Genomic DNA, 21,885 nt, shown 5'->3' on the forward strand with positions numbered 1-21,885 from the left:
CAAACTCCGCAATTCCGCCAGAAAGGCTACCCTGTTTCTGGTCCTTAACGGGAGACGCATTTGGTTAAATCCGGCACCATGGATCGGACATACAGCTCACATGCCGGTATCTGGTGCTGTGAAACATATAAAACGCTCTCATGTTCATCATGTATCGACTTAAGATATCGATACCTCACACCCTCTTGCGAGCCGTTCTAATTAACCCTGGCTCTATAAGCCACGCAAGATTTAATACTTCTCTTGGACTACCTGCTTTCTACACCATCATGGCCCCTAACGACTATAATCCCGCCAGGGACATCCCACCTTTGGACGGCAAGGTTATTCTGATCACAGGCGGCAACATCGGTCTCGGAAAGCAGTCGGCCTTGGACCTCATAAAGCATAACCCAGCCGAGATCTGGCTCGCTGCCCGCAACTCCCAAAAGGCCGACAACGCCATCACCGAACTCAAGGAGACAGCGCCTCAAGTGTCTGTTCGGTTCCTCCAACTCGATCTAGGCTCCTTCGACTCCGTCAAAAACGCTGCTCGCACCTTCGAGTCCTCAGTATCTCGTCTCGATATTCTCCTCCTCAACGCTGGCGTGATGGGCTGCCCACCAGGCCAAACCAAGGAAGGCTACGAGATGCATTGGGGAATCAACCACGTTGGTCACGCCTTGTTGCTCAAGCTTCTGACTCCCCTGCTTCTCAGGACAAGGTCAGATTCTCGCTCCGAGGTGAGGATCGTCTCAGTCAGCTCTGTCGCCCACAAGTTTAGCGTTTCAGGCGGTGTAAAATTCGGCATTCTCAAGACCAACGGAGGAGGCGAGTCGCCCAACAACCTATATGGCCAGAGCAAACTAGCAAATCTCATATACGCCAAGGAGTATTCTGAGCACCATCCGGAGCTGACATCCGTGTCCATCCACCCAGGCACCGTCAAGACGGACCTTCAAAGCTCTGGCGGAAACCTGCTCATGCGAGGTTTCCAAAAGTTCATCGTTCCGCTCATTGGAGTTGAAGTGCAGGAGGGTGCCAAGAGTCAGTTGTGGGCAGCCACAGCCAAGGCTGGTGTTGAAAACGGAGAGTACTATGAGCCTGTTGGAGTTGCTGGACGAGGTAGTGCGTTGTCGAAGAACAAGGAGCTGGGCAAGAAGCTTTGGGATTGGACGGAGAAGGAACTTGCGGCAAATAATATCTGAGCATCTGTTTAGCCTACTTAGTTGCAGTTAGTGTGCTGGAGGACCCTTATACCTGTAAAGAAATAGTTCTAGATACGAGGTTTTTACGTGTCGTTTTCATGAAATGATCTCCGTATCTTCTTTTATAGAGAACAGGCCGAATTTGTAATAAAATATTGAGTTTACGCAAGAAATACTACTTAAGGTGACATATAGTCCCGCTTATTTCCGTACTTGGTCTCCCCGACTTCATGTCAAACACCTTGCAGGTGCAACAGAAACTAAGCACGGGGAACCGGGCCGGTCTCCAGGTCCTCTCAAGTAGTTGGGCTGCGAGGGAGCCTACCCAAGACCAACAGCTATCTGACAAACTGCCAGTTTTGACCGCCTGGTTATGCATGTTGTGAGCAACGCGACAGGCTGCTGTCAGCAACACTGATTCCTAGTTATCTTTCGTCCTTCCCAAGTATAATTCTGCTAGAAGACCAAATAAGAACACACGCGATGCCTGGATGCCCAGTGTGCACAAATTTCAATCCCGGGTCTGCCCATGACGGGTCACCTGGCGGTGGATCTGTCTCTAAGATTGTCTACTCGGCTTCAAAGGGATGCTACTCCTGCAAGGTATTGAAGGAATGCATCGAGGGCCTCTTCGACATTCAAGATGAGTCAGAATACACCTTCGATCTGGCAGTTCGTGATGGTTCTGAACCTGGTACTTGCTATCTTGATCTCGAAGTATCGAAAAAGGGACATAAATCCACGGGGATACAAATCTACAGGCAAGGTGAGAATTGTCCGTTGTTGAAATCTTGCATATTTCTTAACCTTGAGTTCAACTCGATTAGCCGATAGTTGCCCATGGGATATATTCTCCAGAACCGAGGATGTGCCAAGCAGTTCATCTGACGAGAGCCTTACTTGGGTACAACAACGGGTACAGGAGTGCCTAAACAGTCATCAAGATTGCAACATCGCATCAAGTTTCTTCCCGACGAGAGTTATCGATGTTGACTGTGGGAAAATCATAGTCAAGGTGGTCGAGGGGCTGAAGGGTGAAGACTATGGACAAGGCAAATATATTGCCTTGAGCCACTGCTGGGGGGACCCAAAGCACATGACCACCAAGCTCACCATGCACACCTTGAAAGATTACAAGTCTGGGATCCCTATTTCTTCACTCCCTCAAACGTTTAAGGATGCTGTCGAATTTACGCAGAACATGGGCATTCGCTATCTTTGGATCGATTCTCTGTGCATCATTCAACCGGACAAGGAAAAAGATACAGAAAAGGACAGATGGCTTTCCAACAAAGACTGGATGCAGGAGTCGAAAAGAATGTGCTCCACTTATGAAAACTCTTATTTGACTGTGGCGGCTGCTTCAGGTTCGGGGTGTCGTGATGGGCTCTTCCGAACCCCAAAACGAGCCGAAGTGGAGGGGTGCACCCCCAACGGCAATTCTTATCACCTCTTCGCCCGGGAAGTCCTTAGTCACTACAGTTCAGACTTTCCCCTGATGAAGCGAGGCTGGGTCTTCCAGGAGAGTCTCATCTCACCACGAACATTATACTTTGGCAGGCAGGAGTTGCTATGGCAATGTAGAGAAGTTTCTACGTGCCAATGCACCGGACTCGAAGATTGGGATGAACCTGAAGACGATTACCCCGACTTTCTCAAGCTTCCAACACGGCATGATCCGGAACTGCAAGCCAAAGTCGTCAGCAAGTGGCATCAGCTAATCCAGGTATACGCACAAACAACTTTGACCTATCAGAGCGACAAACTTGCAGCTGTTGAGGGACTTTGTCAGTATATACTTCCACTGCACAAGGGCAAATACCTAGCTGGGTTGTGGGAAGACTCTCTTGCTAGAGATCTTTTATGGAAGGTGGGAGACAGTTTGTCGACTCAAGGCCCAGTTAGGACTGAAGAAAAGAAAGCAGAACCAAGAAAGACGCAGTGGAGCGCCAAGAGATGGCTCTTCCCAACATGGTCTTGGGCTTTAGTTACGGGTCGACTTTTATGGGACCTTGATGGCATGACGAGGGGAGTTACGCCAGACACATTTCACATCCGCAAGTGTGACGAGCCATTGAACACGGAACCAGGGTATGAGCTCAAATTAGAAGGCGTTCTCGTGCCGGCCAAGCTGAGAGCTCTCCAGCAACGGGGGATGGGGTTTTCCCAGGACTACAATCTGCGGAAGAAAGGGAAGGGTTTTGTCAGCTCAGACACAACTGTCTATTGTTTGCGCGTATTTTTCTTGAAGCTGGAAAGGGAGTATAGGTCACTGGTTCTGCACCGTTTTGATAACACAGAGGACGTGTATGAGAGGATTGGCTTTTTGGAACATGAGGGATCGAACCCACCTCAGTGGTGGGAGTCGAGTGAAAAGGAATGGAAGCCGAAGAAACAGGTCATCACGCTTGTTTAATAATTCTCGCGAAGCTATTTATCCCTCACCTAGCCCAATACTCAGTAACTACAAACTGACAAGATGTAGCCTATGGTTCAATGCCCTGTCTACTAGCAAGGGCTGTTGATGAAGACAATAGTTCATATTACTAGATGCAAGGTTATAGATTATTTGTATTGCGCTTGGACAGATTTCCTATCGACTACCTAGGCGACTTCATATCACTGGCTTCACTCTTCCTCTCCAGAGGTAACCTTACCCTCGGCGGTCTCAACATCCATGACGCCCCGACCATGACCAGAAGCGGTAACAAGCTCCGGCTTCTCAGCCTTCAGCTCAGCAAACTTCTTCTCAGCATCCCAGACCCAAGGCGTGTCAGCGGCAAAGAGAAGATCCATCTCCTCAAGAGTTCGCTGGTTACTCTCGGGGTAGAGGGCCCAGACCATAGGGATAGCCAGCAAATTGCAGGCACCAAAAATGTGCAGAGTGTTCTCGCCAATGTTGGAGAACATGACGGGGCAGAGGAGGGTGAGCCAGCCGTTGCCGATACTCCAGCCAAAGACTCCCCAGGCGTTACCCTTGGCTCGGACCTGAAGGGGGAAGATCTCGGCAGGATACAGCCAAGGGACAGTCAGCCAAGTAGCACCGAACACTGAGGTGAAGATAAAGACGAAGGAAGCAGCGGCAGCTCCGTACGAGTTCGCCTTAGCTGTGTCTCCGTCTCGCGATGCATCCTGGCCAAGCTTCGAGAAGGCGGCGGCAAGGAACATGGCAATACCCTGGCCGACAGCACCCCAGTACAAAGTCCAACGACGACCGATGCGATCGAGAGTGAAGACGCAAATGAGGGTGGCAAACATGTAGAAGATGTTGTTAAGACCGCTGATCCACTGGGACTTTTCCGAGCTGAAGCCAGCGATTCGGAAGATCGTGGGGGCGTAAACAGTGACACCAGCAATTCCAACCCACTCCTGAATGATTTGAAGCCTGCGTATGTTAGTTGGGCTTTCTACATGTCAATATGAAATCAGCACATACCAGATAACAAGCTGCACACGACGTCCAGTGTGAAGCTCTCCAGAGCCAATACCAAACAGCATGTGGATGTAAGAGTTCTTAGAAGACTCCTTGTTCTCAAGCTGAACAATGTTCTTAATATCCTGATACTCAGCCTGAGCACGGACAATCTCAGTCTCATCAGATCCACGCAGACGGCGGAGGATGTACTGGGCCTCATCGTCGCGGCCGGCCTTGACGAGCCAGCGAGGAGACTCGGGGAAGAACCAGACCAGGCCGAACAAGAAGAGGAGAGGAATGATCTGGAAAGCGATGGGGAATCGCCAGCGGAACGGAGAGGCACCTCCATCGATGAAGGAGAGGCCAAACTCGAGCCAGTAGGCAACCACAACACCAAAGATGTTGAGGGTGAACTCGATGGCGATGAACTGACCACGAGAAGTGTGTTCGGCAGTCTCAGTGGCCCAGACAGGAACAATGGCGTTCAGGATACCAGTTCCAATACCGTTGACGGCACGAGAGCAGATCATCCAGTTGGCATTCTGGGCAGAGCATTGCAATGCGGCTCCAATAATAGCCCAGACGGAACCAAGAGCAATAGTCTTGATTCTACCAATCTTGTCACCGACCCAACCACCGAGAAGGCAGCCAAAGAGAGTACCAAGATAGTAAACAGACACGATACCGCCTTGCAACAGACTGTCTGTCACAACGGGGTCACCGGTCTCTTCGTCAACATAGCCAAAGCCCATAAGGTCAATGTAGTGCTTAGCGTTGTTCACACCACCCATCATTCCTTGGTCATAACTAGAGTTTTTGTTAGTTTTGATAGACGATTGCAGGGGCTTGGCAGATCACACCCAAAGAAGAAAATGGACAGCGCTGCAATGCAGTTGATGGCGATGAGAAGCTGACGCTTCTCGAAGTGGTTTGCCACATTGAAGCCAGGAAGACGCTCCATCTTTGGCGAGTTGATGTTGTTGGATATCTGGATATAGAGGAGTGCCAACTTGTAATCGTGGAGCGAAGTCTGGGGCACTTATATAACTTTTGGAATGTGGAGGTTATGACTCCAGACGGGGTCAAACCACATATCTCCACATCTCGGATAACCGTATTCAACTAGACGACCTGCTTTAATTTTTTTCCAAGTTTTCCAGGGGGGCGGAAACAGGGCCGCTCCTTGAAGGTGAGCCTGTGAGGCTCTTTGACGGTGCATGAACGTCACCTGGTTTGAAGCCCATCTTTTCCTGTGCGGGTTTGTTTGCAGGTGGGGATGGAGTCCCCACGTTTTACGCGCACGAATCAGCATTCCAGATGACTTCCTTTCTATGGGGTCGTTTTGTTTTTTTTTTTTTCCTGCATGGCTCGTGACGGGGTCGCCTTAGCGACAGGCAACAGTTTAAAGAAACTCGGTGCGGCTCCATGGGGCGAGAATTCCTGTGACATTGGAGGATTGCATCTGATGGGACATGTTGCATATGCTATCTTTTACGTGAGTCTCTCGTAGCGTAGCAATAAAGGAGAATGACCCCATCTTCAGGCTCCAAGATGATCATCTCCTTCCGGGGGGAGGGGTCCCCATGGGCTCGGGATGTCAAAATCAGGTCAAAACGCGGAGGGCCCAAAAGCCCACTCATTAGGCTCCCTGTGACAAAGAAGAGAGCCCGGCTGCCGTGCAGCCGGTCCGCTATGACGCTTCCTTATTCTTCTCGAGGAGGCTCGTGCCAAGAGCTGAATCCGCGGCTCTGGGGCATGGGAGGGGGTTTGTGCCATGTGGGCAGACTCCGAGTTTCCGAAGCCACGCGGGTCCACATGGAGGATCGGTCAAGACGTCTTGAATTGAAGCCTTGAAGCGGCCGCCATGGTTCACGATGCCATCAGTTGTTGTTTGCGTTGTCTTGATGGAGTTTTAATCTTTGCCAAGATACACATAAGCGGCCTCCACGTACGATCACTGCATCACTAGTGTGACGCTCCTGAGAGGTAATATCGCTGTTTCTCTTACATGCCAGCAAAAGTGGCTACTATTACACACTTGATCCAGAACTCGATACGCCACAACTCCCAGCAATACCGAGTACAAGGTCACCAAGGCGACGCTAACGGCCGCAGGGACAAGGCACGCAGCGCGAATGGTTCGGTAAGATGTTCTCTGCAGGCGGTCCAGTAGCATGGCAGCGCTTCAGTATAAGGACGTCCGCCATGCGAAGCGATCATGGAGGACGGGAGATGGGATGGGGTGCTCCAGTATCTGGTACCCGTTGTCAGTTAACGGGGGCTGGCGAGGCCTCCCTGTCAGCTGGGGATGGACCGGGAAACCTTGGATGAGTGAGTGCGCGGACCAGGGTGAATGCCTCAGGCGAGGGAGAACGTATGACGGGGCACAGAGAATGGCACTGAGTGTGATCTTGTCGGAGAATGTCGTGTCGCAACGTGTGTCTCTCCTTGGGCTAAGAAGCATGTACTCTGGACTCACGACTCTCATCCAGTTTTACGGACGAACAGTGCTACCACATGCTGAGCACGGCAGATCTGACCCCGAAGATCTTTCCCGAGCCCATAAGCGAAAGAAGTACCCACGATGGCCATACGCTGCATAAGTGGTATATAGATAAGATAAAAGATTCCCCTCTCTAGCGTAGTACTCGTTGGATAGCTATGAGACGTCAGATGTTGCGTACAAGGATGACGCTTACAACGGGCGCGAATTGTGCATACCTGAGCCCACCACAGGCGTTCGAGAGAACCTCAACAAGCACGAGCACGTTGCAAGAACTCACACTGCCCCCAGCTTCCCCTTCAAAACTGTTACCTCATAAGGGGGGGTCGTCGCGAAGACATTTGACGCGTCGAAGGACGTTCAGCCCGCATCAGCGAATCAGGCCTAGCCCCTCATCCTTCGCGTATCGCTAAAACGTCGATCTCGTTGCCAGTCGAATCATTCACCTTGTCGCAGACCCGCCAAATCCACTCGAAACATCCACACTGCCTCGGTTAATCGCCGACGCACTGTGTAGCGGTGGGAAGTCCAGCAAAAGAACAGTGCGGGTGTTTATTAATTTGCGGATACAAATGACGGGAATAATTTTTCTAGTCTGTAAGGGTCCTGAATTAGGAAATGATCGGTCGTTACTCAGGAGATGGGAAAGGAATCTTCTCAACGCGAGTCAGGCACGTTCCGAGGAGCGGGAGAAGCAGGTTATCCTCGGCCATTGCATAGAGAACACGCAAATAGGCGGAGTGATTGAGATGGGGTTCTTGTTGTTCTGTAAGTTGCTCCAACTTCAAACTTGAGTTGTAAGAACTAGATTCTCGATATCAAGACTCGGGTGACTTGGAAGAACCAAATTAAAGAAAGAAACATGGAGATAAGAATGACCACAAGCGTTGAATGAGAAACTTCCAAGGTCCAAGCCTATAAACTGAGTTCCATATGTTTGTACCTAGCTTCGTGGGATGAAAATGGTAAATGAGGGATGGACGCCATCAAGTACCTTGATTCGTTCAAAAACATACTTGATCGCACGCTTCATTCTCATTCATCAATAATTTATTACACGTAGACAGGTTCCATGATCAAACCAAGTTCATCTTTTTTAGTCGACTCCCTGCAGTCTTTCGGGTATTTTTGACTGAACGATTGTTTTGGTCATTTGGTCAAGGGTAGGTTGAAACCACGACAGCCATCCACGAAAGCAGACGGTGCAAGGGGATCTTTCATCAAATGACTTATAGCAGCGGTCAAATCGTGCATTTGATGAAAAAGGAAGATCTAGAAAGACTTTCTGATATCATTAAGCAGCTGGAAACGACTCATTTATATTCTTATTGCTTAGAGAAAGTGGAACTGTTGATTGTCTCCTAAAGCTTGCCTTGTCGACTCAAGGCAATCATGAACGAGGGCGTTGATCACGTAAAATGGTTCTATCGAGATATCTTGTTTCGACTTTAAAATTGAACGTGTTGGATGGCAACTGGTCGGCGTTGTATATACCCATCTTCTATTCACGTTTCGTGCGAGGCTACAAGAGTCGCACGCTTAGACCACACCTTGTGCACCATGTTAAATGATAGAAAGTATGAATAAGAAATGATGCTTATCGTTAATAGCTGATAGAGTTAGAAATCTCCTGATTTTCCTTGCTATTGTTTAATGGCTCGCCAATCAGGCCCAGCCTCGCTGTCTGTGGCTTGAGTCTGGACCTTGATTGATGTGCCAAGTCATGATGTCACAGGCCATGATGTCGTACAACGAACGGCATAGTGAGAGACTCTTTATCTCGATCTGGGTGACGAATTTATTTCCTTTTCACACCACTTCGTGGGATATTCAGTTTCATCCGTTCTCCACTTCAAAGCCAAGAATTACCAGTTTCCGGACTCAAGCACGAATGGCCCAAGATGCAGACCCGGGCTATCCGGCCTCGGACCCCAGCTCGCCCCAAGGCACCATCATAGTTTACGAACGAAACAAGCGATATCTCATGACGAGGGTCCTCCAAGCTGTTATCAAACCATTCAGACCTGCGCTGGTAAAACCGGGAAAGATCGCTACAGAGGACTCAACCCGGATCAATGCATCCAAGGCCGCGTTGAAACGATGCGACGTGGAGGAGGGGCGGGTTGAGGGTCTCTGGGTGTACAACTTGACAGCAAAATTGACCGGGAAAAGCACAGGGAAAGCGAGAGAAGGCTACCGACGAAGAATTATCTACTTCGCCGGCGGAGGATGGCAGATGCCACCGCGCAACCAACACTGGTCTTTCTGTGCTGAAATGGTGTCTCGCATGCCCAATACCAAGATAACCATCGTCTCTTCACCATTGGCGCCGAAAGATCCAGTCTCAGTTGCATTCCCTCAAATCGAAAAAACCTACAAAAAGCTCCTAAAAGAGGCAGCAAGGGCAGGTGAAGCTGTCGTCGTCGCTGGAGACAGCTCAGGAGGCAACATTGCGCTGGCTGTGGCAACATGGACCTTAAGGACATCACAGGAACAAGACTTGGCACCTCCCACAGCCATTCTAGCCATCTGTCCTACCACGGATCTCCGCCACGAACACCCGGATATCAAGGCAGTGGACAAGGTTGACCCGGTGCTCACCTTCTCGTGCATCAACTCTACGGCTAGAACTTGGTGTCCTGAACCATCAGGCTCGAGCCAGGCAGGGACTGATTCGAGAGCGGGCCACCCCGAGAAGGGTTTACGCATGGACTGGAGCTTCGAAGACCCTCGAGTATCGCCCATCCAAGCAGACCTCAGTGTCCTAGCCCGAAACTACGTCAAAGTCCACGGCATAACAGCTTCACGTGATGTTCTCGGGCCAGAGGCTGTTGCGTTTCGCGACAAGTGTAACAAGGAAGGGATCAGGGGTGAATGGTTGGCTTGGGATGGTCAAATGCATTGCTTCCCTTTGGCGTTAAAGTACGGGCTCAAAGAGAGCAAGGAGGCCATGGATTTCGTGGTTGATGTGCTGCAGAGATCTTGATTGACTTGAAGAGGATTGTAATTTGGGAATCTTATTAGTGGACCTGCAAGCGGGAAAGAAGGGCTGATGCTATCAAGAGAATACCAATGCTTTGCTTTTCATCTGCCTTGAACTATGCATGCTGAGCGCACACATATGAGTGATCCGGCAATTATCTCATTAGCTAGCAGAAATAAGTTATTCATTCCCTGCACCTTGATACAAGCCACTCTTCTGTAGGGGACACGCATAGAGCCGAGTCACCAATGCTGGAAGTGAATCTGAGATCTGGCCTACTCAATGCTTCTTAGAAGAGGACTCTGCTCATGAGCCATTTCGATTTATGTACGATAAGCAGCTGTCTAATGATTGACAACGTGAGCCACTTCTACCAACAGACACAACTAATACTCCGGAAACCTACGGCCCCTTCTCATTAGGTCTTTTTTAAGAGGGAAAATAAGCATAGGGGGCGAAAAACCAGTTGACGGAATGCCGGAAGAATAGCCCGAGTCAGGCCGGCATTCTGACCTCGGGTTGTTCGCGCACCGCCCTTCAAGAGTGAGAGTTATCGGCACAAGAGAAAGCGCCATGGCCCCCAGACGCCCCATATACCTCCTTGATACTCAAGACAGAACCGTACGTGCCTCCAACCAAGATGATAGTGCCAACAACGATGACGAAACCACTCCAGCACACCTGGAGCATCCACCATCGGGATCGGTCGTGTTTTCCAGCACTCCAATTATCATACAGCCACATGCAACCCATCGGCTGAATACAAAGAAGAGTGCCAAAAAAGGCGCCAATCAGAGACGCGAGGCTTCCGAAAGAAGGAACGGCACTCCCGATGATGTATGACACGGTAGCGCATCCAAAGGTACAGGAAAACCAAGTCGCCCAGTGCCTAAGTGTGCCCTTGTTGATGTGCTCAGTACCCTTTAGAATACGGAGGAAGATGTATTTGCTGGCAAACTGCTCGATCTATTAGCCAACTTGGTCTATTGTGCCGGGGGTCCTAGATTTCGTTTCTAAGAGTCTCGCAAGAGACCGGGGGCAGGGGATGGAGAGAAAGACAGCAAGATGATGCCGGTAGGTCTTTCTTTGAATACGTACATGAATGGCCAGAACTGTAGTTACGATCAAGCCTGGAAGGCTCAACCCGTAGCAAATCTTTTTCATCAGCTTGCCCGCAGAGCCGAGGGCTGGCGAAGAGACATAAGATCCGCAATAATAATACACGATGCAACCGATGACGATGTAAACTATAGAGACGACAGAATGACAGAGTATAGGGGGCCGTGTATAGAGTCTGGGGTTTCGCATCTCGGCCGCGATCGGGAAAAATCCAGGGATAGCGCTATAGGACATGAGGAACGTGGAGATGGCATTCATAGCCCCAGTGAAGGTTGGTCGGTTAACGAGTTTATAATCAGAGACCCAGTCACCGTCTTGAGGTGCTGCATCGGGGACGTCCTGGACGCCGACGCTGATGGACACGGTAAAGACTAGACACATCGTTACAAGAAGTGCTTAAGAGAGGAGGAGAGACACTTACTTGCTGCCAGAAGGCAGACCAATCCAAACCATGCAAACCAAGCAAGGCGACCAAGGGTACGGATACTGGCGATCGAAAAGCCCAAAAAGGCGGCCAGGCCGACGAAAGCGGCCGTACACGCACCGTGAGACGTGATAGCGTTCAAGCCAATAGAGATGCCTAGCATCCCCGACCCGGCGGCGAACACCCAGACTGCACAAGATTAGAAGCCATTGGCAGGTCAGTTGCAGATCAACTCACAGAGACAAAAGATAAAGCCAAATGCTTCGCTTGCGACACGGCCGAACATGAGCTGGACGGCATCGTCGATGCCATAGACCTCGCGGTGGCGTAGCTTAAAGACGCCAACCACCCACGCAGTCCAGGTCACAATACCGCCGATGAAGGACAGGAGAATAACCCCCGGGATAAGACCTACATCATTAAAGGCAGCCGGAAGAGCGAGGACGCCGAGGCCGATCTGGATCTTCATCATGAGAACGGAGGATCCAATCCATCCGACCTAGATGGGATATCAGTTTGGCAAATGTGGAAGTGTTCCCAGGAGAGGCTCACATTACGATAGTCAGGGCCATCGTCGCTGATTTCGCCAAAGACGGCATCATGGACAATTTCGTTGCTGTCGTGGACGTCGCCGCCCTGCGAGGGCATGGTTGAGAGACCCTCTGGATCAGTCTTTATTTCATTCAAGGCGGACATGTTCAAGATGGTGCGTGGTATGGAGTAGTGGGATAGAGAAAGATAGAGAACATGTTCATGGCATTGAGATGTTGCAGTCTATTTCAACGAAACGGCCTGGCCATGGCCATGGCTCCTACTGTAGTGACTCTTGATAAGCTAAAGTCTGGGGAAACCGTGTGTGTGGAGAACTTGATGGTGTCAACTTGCGTATATCTCATGGCTTATCGCGGGGAGCATGATCCAGCCGGGGCCGCCAAGGAATCTAGTTCCTGGGGAAGGCTAATCAGTTGGATAAGGCCCCGGACCTCGGTAAGAACACCTGCTTGCAAAGGGTCAACGTCAGTCTCGGCATATTGGTAGCCAATTAGCAAGGTCGAGTTATCTGCTCGCCCGGCGCAACGGATAACGCTTATTATGTGGACAGAGAAGTCAAGGTTCAGCTCTTGTTTACAAGGTCAACGTCAACCGTATCGACTCGGCAAATCAACCAATAACGGCGGGTCCCAAAATGTTGATTCCACCTCCTCAGATGACCCAAAGCTAGCCACAGGGGGTTAGAGAACGGGGGTCCACACTGCTCGAGCTTCAATAAGCCAATCGAAGGGCGAAACATAGGTCGTGGGGGGACCTACCGTTCTGGGCAGATTCGCTGAGTCGACACGGTCGATAGGAGAAGGGGCGATAGCGTGTGGCATCTGGTGCATGGCGTATGGCGCATGGCACATGGCGTAGGGCGTAAGGCGTGGGGAGTGGATACCGGAATCCACGCTGGGGCCTATGGACACGCCGAGAGTGTAGATAGTGTGGATGCGAGTCGCCGGTCCGACGAAGTCTTGTTAAGGCTGTCTTGGTCTGTTATGAGTCTCACCGTCAAGGCTTCAACTATGTTGCAAAAGGTGTAATTTTTTTTTTTTTTTTTTTTTTTTTTTTTTTTAGGTATTCAAACGATAAGAGAGCTTTGGTTAGATATTGCTTCTATTTTTACTGCATCCAACTACATTCTATTCTGTGGCTTCGTGACGTAACAAGATCGAATAGCCTCAACCAGTTCGTCTACACTGCTAGGAGCATGTGAGAAAGATGTTACAAAGCGAACTGTCCCAGGCGCCCATCGGTCGTGATAAAACTGATAGCCACGACCAAGCAGTTCTTTTATCACATGCGGTGCCAGCCGACAAAAGAGTATGTTGGCTTCTGGCTCCTTGAGAAGCTCTGGCCCAGGGATACTCTTGAGACCAGCGGCTAGGCGAGCAGCTAGCCCGTTCGCATGACGGGCATTTCGCAGCCATAATCCATCTGCAAGGTAGGCCTCAATCTGGGCAGCGTGGAAGCGCATCTTGGAGGCCAACTGGCCCGCTCGCTTCTGGCGAAAGGCCAGCTCCGATGCCAACGTAGGGTCGAAGGAGATGACGATGTCGACCGTCATTGCGCCGTTCTTGGTCAAGCCGAAAGAGAGGACGTCAACGCCGGCCTTCCAGGTCATCTCGGCTGGGGATGCATCGAGATGAACCAAGGCATTAGAAAAACGTGCACCATCCATGTGGACGCGCAAACCTGCACTCTTGGCTATCGAGGATAGCTCGCAGATCTCATCGACCGTGTAGACGCTTCCGCTTTCAGTAGCCTGGCTGATACTGACAACAGAGGGTTGGACACTATGAACGTCGCCGGCCTTTCGACTCACTGCAGCTCGCAGAGAATGAGGATCAAGCTTGGTGTCGTTCCCAGACACCGTGACGAGTTTAGAGCCGCCTGTGAAGGCCTCTGGAGCACCACACTCGTCATTGTTGATGTGGCTGTCCGGATGGCAAAGAATACTGCCCCAAGGCTTGACGAGCGAGGCTAATCCGATGCAGTTTGCTGCGGTCCCGCTCGAAACTGGGAAGATGTCGACTTCCCTCTCAAAGATTTCTTGTAACCTCTGACGAGCGGCTTTTGTGATGGCGTCGTTTCCATATGGTGGAATATGCTCAGTGGCCGCGGCGATGATAGCTTGCACGATCTCGGCTGATGCTCCGGCTATGTTGTCACTCATGAAGGAGAGACCAGGATTCGGGGTGTAAGACACCATGATGCAAGTTTGGTGAATATGAAGGAAATTGCAAGTATCTCAAAGAGTGCGGTTAAGGGTTGAAGGAAGGGATAAGAAAATATGAAAGACGGATACCACTCAGGGAACAGGCCTTAAATACCAGGAGGGAGAAAGAGGTAGACAGAGGCAGAGAGAGTCAAAGAGAACAGATACCGAGGCCGTAAACAAGGCGTAACAGGCTCCAGAAAATGTTAGCCTCGTGGACAAGGAAGCCATCTGAGTTTCAGTCTGTTAGAGACACCCCTCGGCGCGAACTGGCGAAGAAAAAATTCACATGGCCGGCCCACCCGAATGGGTTTCGTTCACGGCTTTTGCCGCCCGAATTACCGACGCAAGTGTCCATATCAAGGGTCTCAGCCATGATATCCGACCTTATAATCGAGTCAGGGGCCCCCAGCTATCATGTCTTTGTACTCCCTGCGTTTTATCTCTCGACGTGCGACGTGTGTACCTCAAGTCGCGTGCTTCTTTTACCCATCTACTTGGGCAAGATACCTGCTGAGCAGCATCTCCATACCGAAGGAAGGAATTCACACCACCATGGAAAAGGTTGAGCCCAGATAAAACCTCCAGGAAGAACATTCGTGCTAACTCGCTTTCAGTTTGGCCAGACTGAGGCCGTCTATCACCATGACGAGACCAAGCACGAGCTCGAAACGACCGTCCTGGCTAGCATCCCATTCGCCCAGTGGGACGATGCTACCAAGAAGATATTCAAAGGGGCTTCGGATGGTGGCTGTCTTGTCGTCACCAGTTCCACCATTTTCTATGCCAAAGGCGGCGGTCAACCGAGCGATACTGGCACCATGACCTCTTTCGACCAGACGTCGACTTTCACCGTCACCTCTGTCCAGAAGCTCCCGTCTGGAACAATCATGCATCTCGGGACATACTCGGGCAACCCCTTCGAGGAACAAATGCTCGTGACCCAGAAGATCAACAAGGATGCGCGAAAACTGCATTCACAGATTCATGACGCCGGCCACATTCTCGCCTCAGCTGTCCGAAGACTGGGGATACCAGATTTGCGAGAGGTCAAAGCACAACACTACCCCGACGTTGCATTTGTCGAGTTCCAAGGCCTCATCGGGGGCGACAAGAAGGAGGATATTGAGCAAATTGCGAATGAAATAGTCGACGACGACCGGTTGATAGCCGTCCGTTGGTGGTCACCAGAGGAACTCAAGGTAAAGTCTTGGACAGCGCCAGAGGGTACTGGCGGCAAAGATGACGTGGTTAGAGCTGTAGAAATCGAGGGCGTAGGTGCCTACATGTGCGGGGGAACCCACGTGAGAAGTACAGGGTTGGTAGGGAAGTTCAAGGTAAGGAAGATAAAGAGGCAGCAAGGAGTGACAAGGGTTTCTTATGAGATGGTATAGTTAGCTTTACGGCCTACCTAGAGTGTCTTTTCTTTCAGCTACGTAGGGAGTATACAAATACGGTTACATGCGCTACTTAATATCCCTGCTCATGTTATAATAATTCAAATGAAGCTATCCTGATAGTCTACTAGAGTCCTCAAGATGTTGCCTGCGAAAGAGAGATAGCCACTCCTCGTTGTCAGCAATAGTATCATCCAGCGGGTCCACGTTGCCAAATTGTAACCTTCTCGCTTCGTCCTGGAACATCTTATCCGTAAGGGTGACGCCGAGCCTCGTCTGGTGCTGCGCAAAGCGACCTAGGTGGAAAGCCAGCAGTTCGGGGAATGACTTGTCGTGGAGGGATATCGCCGGTGCTCCCGACTCCGGCGACGGCTCTGAGCCACTCCATGCTTCGAAACTTTGCTCGGCCGCCTGATTTATCTGTTTCAAATGCTCTGCATGTGTCAGGTTGGGAGTCTTCGCTGAGAATGGGGCGTATGTCTTTGACTCGGACGCAATTAAATAGGGGGGTATTGCGTTGGTGACCCGGGCTGCGATCTTAGGCTCAAAGTCATGCCCTCCCTTCCAGTCATCCATCGTCTTCCCCTTTCGGAAATGCGATACTAGATGGTCTATACGCTCTTGCCATGTTTCCATACGAAGATCACAGAAGCCGCACCTCGATATTACTGGCGGTCCCTCAACCTTCCATGAGTCTATCGACGGAGGGTCCTTCACGTGGTGGATACATCCTAGGTGCTGAACTAGATGATCCTTCCGCGCATAAATCTGGCCTTTTGTGCACAGATTGATGCCATGATCTTCAAGGTGAGTCGGCGTAGGATCAGCGAGACCACAGTAGGCACAACTGCTTCTCCCTGTGATAGCCGATATCTCGACGCTGCCGAATGGTGCGCATCGCCACCCCTCGATATTGAGATGTAAAGACCGCTCGTGCCGGGCCCAGTCAAACTTGCTTTTGAACGAATCACAGCAGAATGTACAGGGAAATCTCTTCTTCTCTGCCGTCTTGCCCTTGGCTGCAGTCGGCCGTGTTCGTTTCGACACGCGGGAGCGACGCGCCACAGAGCTGGCAGAAGCAGAGCCCGAGGATAAGCTTGAACCGCTGGCAAAGCTGACTGTCGAGCCCGCTCGAACGTCGGAACGGCGGGAATTGAGGCTACTGGAGGATGCTTGACCCCGAAGCGGGGTATTCCTCAAAGCGTCTGCAATGGCGAATAACGAGGCTGGCTCGGTCTCTGGGGGCGAATTCCGCCAGCGCTGTATCGGGTCCATTGCACCCTCCGCCAACATGTTGGGGCCTGGAGTCTCTATAGGCCTTGGAATGGTTGGCAGGGCCGGACTGCAGAGGTACCGGCTTCTTCGTCGCGGGAGGCTATGTGGCTGAGTCTGGACGACGGGCGAATGCTGGAGTGCTCTGGCGGTGCCTTGGCTTAATTCCCACGTTGGTGATAATACCTCGCCCAGACCAGTCTGGTAGGGATGCTGCCAGCCGTTCTGGCTCAGATCATGCAGCGGCCAGGATGATAGCGATGCTTGCCAGGGTTGCTCGGTAGGCTGGATCAAATTCCCAGCCGAGGCTGTCGTAGAAGCGCCGGCAGTCGCATCGACCAAGTCTTGTGGCTGCCAAGACAAGAGGCTTTGATCCTGGGACTCTCCTGCATCTTGCTGAAGACTCGGAAAATAGTCTCGGGTTGTATGATTCATGCTATCGAATTCCCTGGCCAACCCGAGTTGGGTATATTCATCAGAGAATGTCAAGGCTGCTGACTATGGATTAGCGCTGCATCATTCAGTCGGTGAGACAAGCCTACTGTCGCCTTCGTCATGGACCGTGAATGGTGGTAGTTCCACGGCCCTTGCTGGTTTTTCGGTGGGCGTCATCACGCTATCTGAGAGTCAGGGTAATGTTAATCGTGGTGTTGTTAAGGTTTGGATCGGGAAGCTTGACTAATTTCTCTGGGTACCTTACGATAGCTCCATACTGATTGAAAGATATCATCAGTAGTTGCATAATGGGGCATAACCAGAGTGAGACCTACTGATTTACCTCTCGTTACCTATTTATAGGATATTTCTAAGCTTTATATGCTACCTAGGCCTGAAAAATCCTAATAACGAGGCTATGAATCCCTAAGTTGATAGCAATAATAACACTAATTAGCATGGCTATTATGACATAGCGAGTATTATTATTATGCTAGAATTATATCTCGAGGATATTGCGTGGGCCAGGATCTTCTAGCTCCTTGAATAAGTTAATTAATCGGTCTCTGAAATAGCTATAGGCGAGGTTATCCTTATCCTCCACCTAATAAAAGGCAGTATTGTAGCGTAGGTAATCTAGGATAAAAGATTACTTAAATATTAGGCCACGGGGAATCTACTTAGAGGCGGAGTCTGAGGGGAAAGAGGATATTCTGTAAGATATCTAAAGCCTTAAGTATAACCTATCTAGGAATATCCCTCTGAGGTTGCGGCGGGGGCATTATCAAAGGGTAGGTATCTTACGCGGGAACTAAGCCTTAAACATCTGGATGCGCAATTAGATACTCCTTTAAGACGCTCGTGCCATAGAAAATCTCTATAATATCCTCTATCTTCGGGTGATTCCGCAGATCATCACTTACCTGAAGCCTTAAGCATGTAACATTCTTGAGACTCCTGGCCGGTACAGTCGACCTAAGGTCTCTAATTATACTAGGGTCATCTCATATATAAAGATTGCCTATGTCCGCCGGTAGGAAGACTTTAGCTATATCCTCGGCTAATGATTTATCTAAATGCTACTAAATTGACTATGGTCTAAGCTCTAGTAGGCAAGATGGTTAGTTATCTACTAAACACTTAACCATCGATCTGATCTATACTATAAGGTTGAAGATCCGATGCTGGTCAGTGGGTGGAGGTGGTTTATCTCGCTTAGAGGAGTTCTCCAGGGTTAGTCATAAATGCTTCGCGTTTGGATGGGCTCTAAATAGCCGAATGATGTCGGAAATATCTTGGCGGCTGCGGAGCTCCGCAGTTCGGAATCGGTCATATGCTAGAGTGGATAGGGGGATACTAAAGAGTGGACCATAACGAGGCCCAAATGAGGTCAATATCTTGAGTTGTGCGCGGGTATGACGACGCATTTATTGCACCTAGAAAAGTGCAGAGCCAGAACCTGATTGCGTAGCAGTGTATTGTTGTTGCGGGCAGATCGGCGACTTGACGCAGCTTGAGAGGGTAAATGCGTGGGTTGCGGCTTGTAGGGGTTGAAAATGAGGTCGTCTCCTTATCCTTCCACATTTCTGTCGTTGTCCAGTTGACGCTGCCGTCATGGGTATCGAAATGGATTCTGCTCCGGCGATTGTGCAGCAGTCGCCAACGCTGAAGTTTGTTGACGTCGGAATACGCAGCTTCCCTGTGTCATCTCTATGAAAAGGAGGCATAGGTAGATACGTACACGTGAGTCTCTAAATAACTTTTCTAATCCTTGCAACTTGTACCTCTGCAGCCCAGCGCTGCGAATGATGCCAGGACCAATAGGCGCGACGATAGGCAGTGCACGCTTTAGTTTTGTACCTATTTTCGGTGTTACTAGGTACATCGCCGGAAGTGTTGACCAATCCAAGGTTTGATCGCCTATCGTCCCAAACACTGCAAGGGACCGCAGCTCAGCTCTTAGGGAATAGGAGATCCAGGACCAACCATCAGCATCTACCTAGTAAGACTAGCAAGACAACATTGCGTCAGCCATTAACAAGAGATCCTATGGGCACCGCGGTACGTGGAACCGTTTAGCCTAAATACCCCAGGATATCGCGGATCCTCCGCACTTTCACGACTTTCTCCGGATGCCGAGTTCCAACCCCGCAAGAGATCAACTGCCGATCATGAAGTCGCATGGTATAGAAACTTTGAAGAAACAATTTTCCACAAATCGGGTTCTCTCAAATCAGGTTGCAACTCCCTGCTGGACTGCAACTATACAGTTTTGTAATAGGAAACTCTATGAGCTCGGCTGGAGTGTTATTTTTCCACCACTTGAGACTTGCATAATCTATTGAGATCATCCGACGGGAATAATCACATCTGGCCTCTTCGGGTATTTGTCTCGTCTTGACCGGAGAATGCCAAGACGGAAATGTTTAAGATTCGGGCTATAAGTAAGCTTAACAGTATGCATACGAAACACCATGTGGAAAGGCAACCATTCTCGCGCGTTTCTTTGATTACAATGTTTCTGCACGGGCTTGCTCTTTCAACAGTTGTCACAGCTGTCGTCGCGGCTGCGGCACCCAAACCGGCCTATGCGCAATGGTTGACAGACTCGATGATCCGATTTGGTATCCAGCCGGGTATTGGCTATGGCGAAGCAACGCTCTATACTGGCTTCGAAAGCGTCCTCGATGCCAGCAAGAACAAAACGCTAAACGACATCTACCACTCCCACATCGATGCAGCCCTCGCTGATGACGGCGTGATAAAACGCTTCAACTACTCTCATTATTCACTGGATAACTACCGCATCGGAAACAACATTTTATACTGGTATGAACGAACTAGAGAAGAGAAGTACAAGCTCGCCGCAGATTCGATCAAGGAGATGATCGACAAGCACCCAAGAACTCCAACAGGAGGACTCTGGCACCGACACGTCGTGTATCCCAACCAAATGTGGCTAGACGGTATCTACATGGCTGACAGCTTCTACGCCAAGTGGGTTTCGCTCTTCCAGCCCAAGAACCAGACGGCATGGGACGATATTGCTCTTCAGTTCGACAAGATCGACTCAGTTACCCGCAAGAAGAACAACCTCCTGGTCCACGGCTTCGACGAGAGCAAAAAGGCTGTCTGGGCTGACCCCGTCACTGGAGCTGCACCATTGATCTGGGCTCGGGCCATTGGGTGGTACTATATGTCTCTGCTGGAGGTGATCCCTCTCTTCCCTGACAGCCACCCAGCTAAGAAGAGGCTTCTTGGATACTTTGTCGATCTATCAGACGGTTTGAAGAAGTCGATAGATGAAAAGGGAGCTTGGTGGAACATCATGGATAAGCAATACGAGGACGTCGAAGGCAACTACCTGGAAAGCAGCGCAAGTGCCATGTTTGTCTTTGGCTGGCTAAAGGGTCTGAATCTTGGATTCCTCAAGGAGAAGAGTTACGACAAGGTTGCTAAGAAGGCCTACAACGCGCTGGTCAAGATGTTTGTCACCAAGAACGACAATGGGACTATCAACTGGGAGGACACTGTCATTGTCGGGAGTTTGGGTAGCAACGCCACATTCCAGGTAAGCTTAACCCCCAACATCTATTACCTGAAGGCTAACAGGAATAGTATTATGCTAGCATCGGGTTGAGACAGAATGACCTTCGTGGAGCTGGGTCCTTTATTGTCGCGGCTGTGGAGTACGAGAAACGGTATCACTAGCCTCGCCTCAGAGACTATCTAGAGTGTCAAACTTCTTGCCCTTGGGTGAAGGCTATTGGACCGTGAGGCTCATTTTATAAGGAAAGGCTCGCTAGACAACCCAAGGTCAATGGCGGCGTCGCGTCTTTTGCCTTATAAATGACTCAATGCTGATTAGAGCTAATGGAATTCTCATTTGACCCGAACGTCTTTGTCAAAGACGTTTATCGTAGGAATCAGATCATTCTAGACTCGTCTAAAATCTCTTAAACCCACCATCACCGCTTCCTGCCAAGACTTCAATATCCAATACACGACGCCATGTCAAGCTATCTATTTTGCGTATTCCGCCAAGTCGGATACAGAGGGGCACTCTCGGGATCTATAACCCTTTCCAGCTGCGAGATAAGCTAACACGACTTTGTTTCGAGGCCTGACTCGCTTTGGTCCTTTATCTTACCCACTTGAGAAGCGTTACTCAAGGATCGGATTGCGACATGGCGAACCGGGTGAGCACGTCATCCACCCCGCTCTTCGCAGCATCACATCCCCGGCAGATCGACTTAGCATGACACCGGTCCAGAAGGGGATTTTTGCAGAGATTGGCTTGGATTGTCGGGATGGTGCCGCTCGGGGTTGCAGCAAGGATAAGCGAGTTGGCATAACGTGGTGTCGCAGGCAGAGGCAAGTCGCTGGGAGGACCAC

At 50.3% G+C, this 21,885-nt stretch overlaps 7 protein-coding genes and 1 pseudogene across 8 annotated transcripts, besides 1 other annotated feature; 4 read left to right on the forward strand and 4 right to left on the reverse strand.

Moving 5' to 3' along the window:
* Positions 1–140: 140 nt before the first annotated feature.
* NCS54_01332500 (Hypothetical protein) lies at positions 141–1,187 on the forward strand (the record flags this gene model as incomplete). Its single annotated transcript, XM_053158526.1, has 1 exon — positions 141–1,187. One exon carries the CDS (start codon positions 141–143, stop codon positions 1,185–1,187), a length of 1,047 nt encoding a protein of 348 aa, XP_053014501.1.
* Positions 1,188–3,815: 2,628 nt separating this feature from the next.
* On the reverse strand, positions 3,816–5,590 carry NCS54_01332600 (annotated as a pseudogene). Its single transcript has 3 exons — positions 5,463–5,590; positions 4,624–5,409; positions 3,816–4,572 (listed from the first exon to the last, which is right to left on the reverse strand).
* Positions 3,816–5,590: a sequence feature.
* A 3,328-nt stretch (positions 5,591–8,918) lies between these two features.
* Positions 8,919–10,091, forward strand: NCS54_01332700 (Abhydrolase-3 domain-containing protein; the record flags this gene model as incomplete). The annotated part of the gene is made up of 1 exon (XM_053158527.1): positions 8,919–10,091. The coding sequence occupies exon 1, from the start codon at positions 8,997–8,999 to the stop codon at positions 10,089–10,091; it is 1,095 nt and encodes a 364-aa protein (XP_053014502.1). The 5' UTR covers positions 8,919–8,996.
* Positions 10,092–10,625: 534 nt separating this feature from the next.
* NCS54_01332800 (Aa-trans domain-containing protein) lies at positions 10,626–12,327 on the reverse strand (the record flags this gene model as incomplete). The annotated part of the gene is made up of 5 exons (XM_053158528.1): positions 10,626–11,045; positions 11,187–11,578; positions 11,629–11,820; positions 11,869–12,130; positions 12,184–12,327. The coding sequence occupies 5 exons, from the start codon at positions 12,325–12,327 to the stop codon at positions 10,626–10,628; spliced, it is 1,410 nt and encodes a 469-aa protein (XP_053014503.1).
* A 976-nt stretch (positions 12,328–13,303) lies between these two features.
* NCS54_01332900 (Threonine aldolase) lies at positions 13,304–14,380 on the reverse strand (the record flags this gene model as incomplete). The annotated part of the gene is made up of 1 exon (XM_053158529.1): positions 13,304–14,380. The coding sequence occupies one exon, from the start codon at positions 14,378–14,380 to the stop codon at positions 13,304–13,306; it is 1,077 nt and encodes a 358-aa protein (XP_053014504.1).
* A 408-nt stretch (positions 14,381–14,788) lies between these two features.
* Positions 14,789–15,780, forward strand: NCS54_01333000 (AA-TRNA-LIGASE-II-ALA domain-containing protein; the record flags this gene model as incomplete). The annotated part of the gene is made up of 2 exons (XM_053158530.1): positions 14,789–14,950; positions 15,004–15,780. Exons 1-2 carry the CDS (start codon positions 14,804–14,806, stop codon positions 15,778–15,780), a joined length of 924 nt encoding a protein of 307 aa, XP_053014505.1. The 5' UTR covers positions 14,789–14,803.
* Positions 15,781–15,894: 114 nt separating this feature from the next.
* On the reverse strand, positions 15,895–17,667 carry NCS54_01333100 (C2H2-type domain-containing protein; the record flags this gene model as incomplete). The annotated part of the gene is made up of 2 exons (XM_053158531.1): positions 15,895–17,549; positions 17,598–17,667. 2 exons carry the CDS (start codon positions 17,665–17,667, stop codon positions 15,895–15,897), a joined length of 1,725 nt encoding a protein of 574 aa, XP_053014506.1.
* A 2,338-nt stretch (positions 17,668–20,005) lies between these two features.
* Positions 20,006–21,201, forward strand: NCS54_01333200 (Hypothetical protein; the record flags this gene model as incomplete). The annotated part of the gene is made up of 2 exons (XM_053158532.1): positions 20,006–21,061; positions 21,109–21,201. The coding sequence occupies 2 exons, from the start codon at positions 20,006–20,008 to the stop codon at positions 21,199–21,201; spliced, it is 1,149 nt and encodes a 382-aa protein (XP_053014507.1).
* Between the last annotated feature and the right edge of the window lie 684 nt (positions 21,202–21,885).

The sequence above is a fragment of the Fusarium falciforme genome, chromosome 11, assembly GCF_026873545.1.
Source record: "Fusarium falciforme chromosome 11, complete sequence".
Lineage (NCBI taxonomy): Eukaryota > Fungi > Ascomycota > Sordariomycetes > Hypocreales > Nectriaceae > Fusarium > Fusarium falciforme.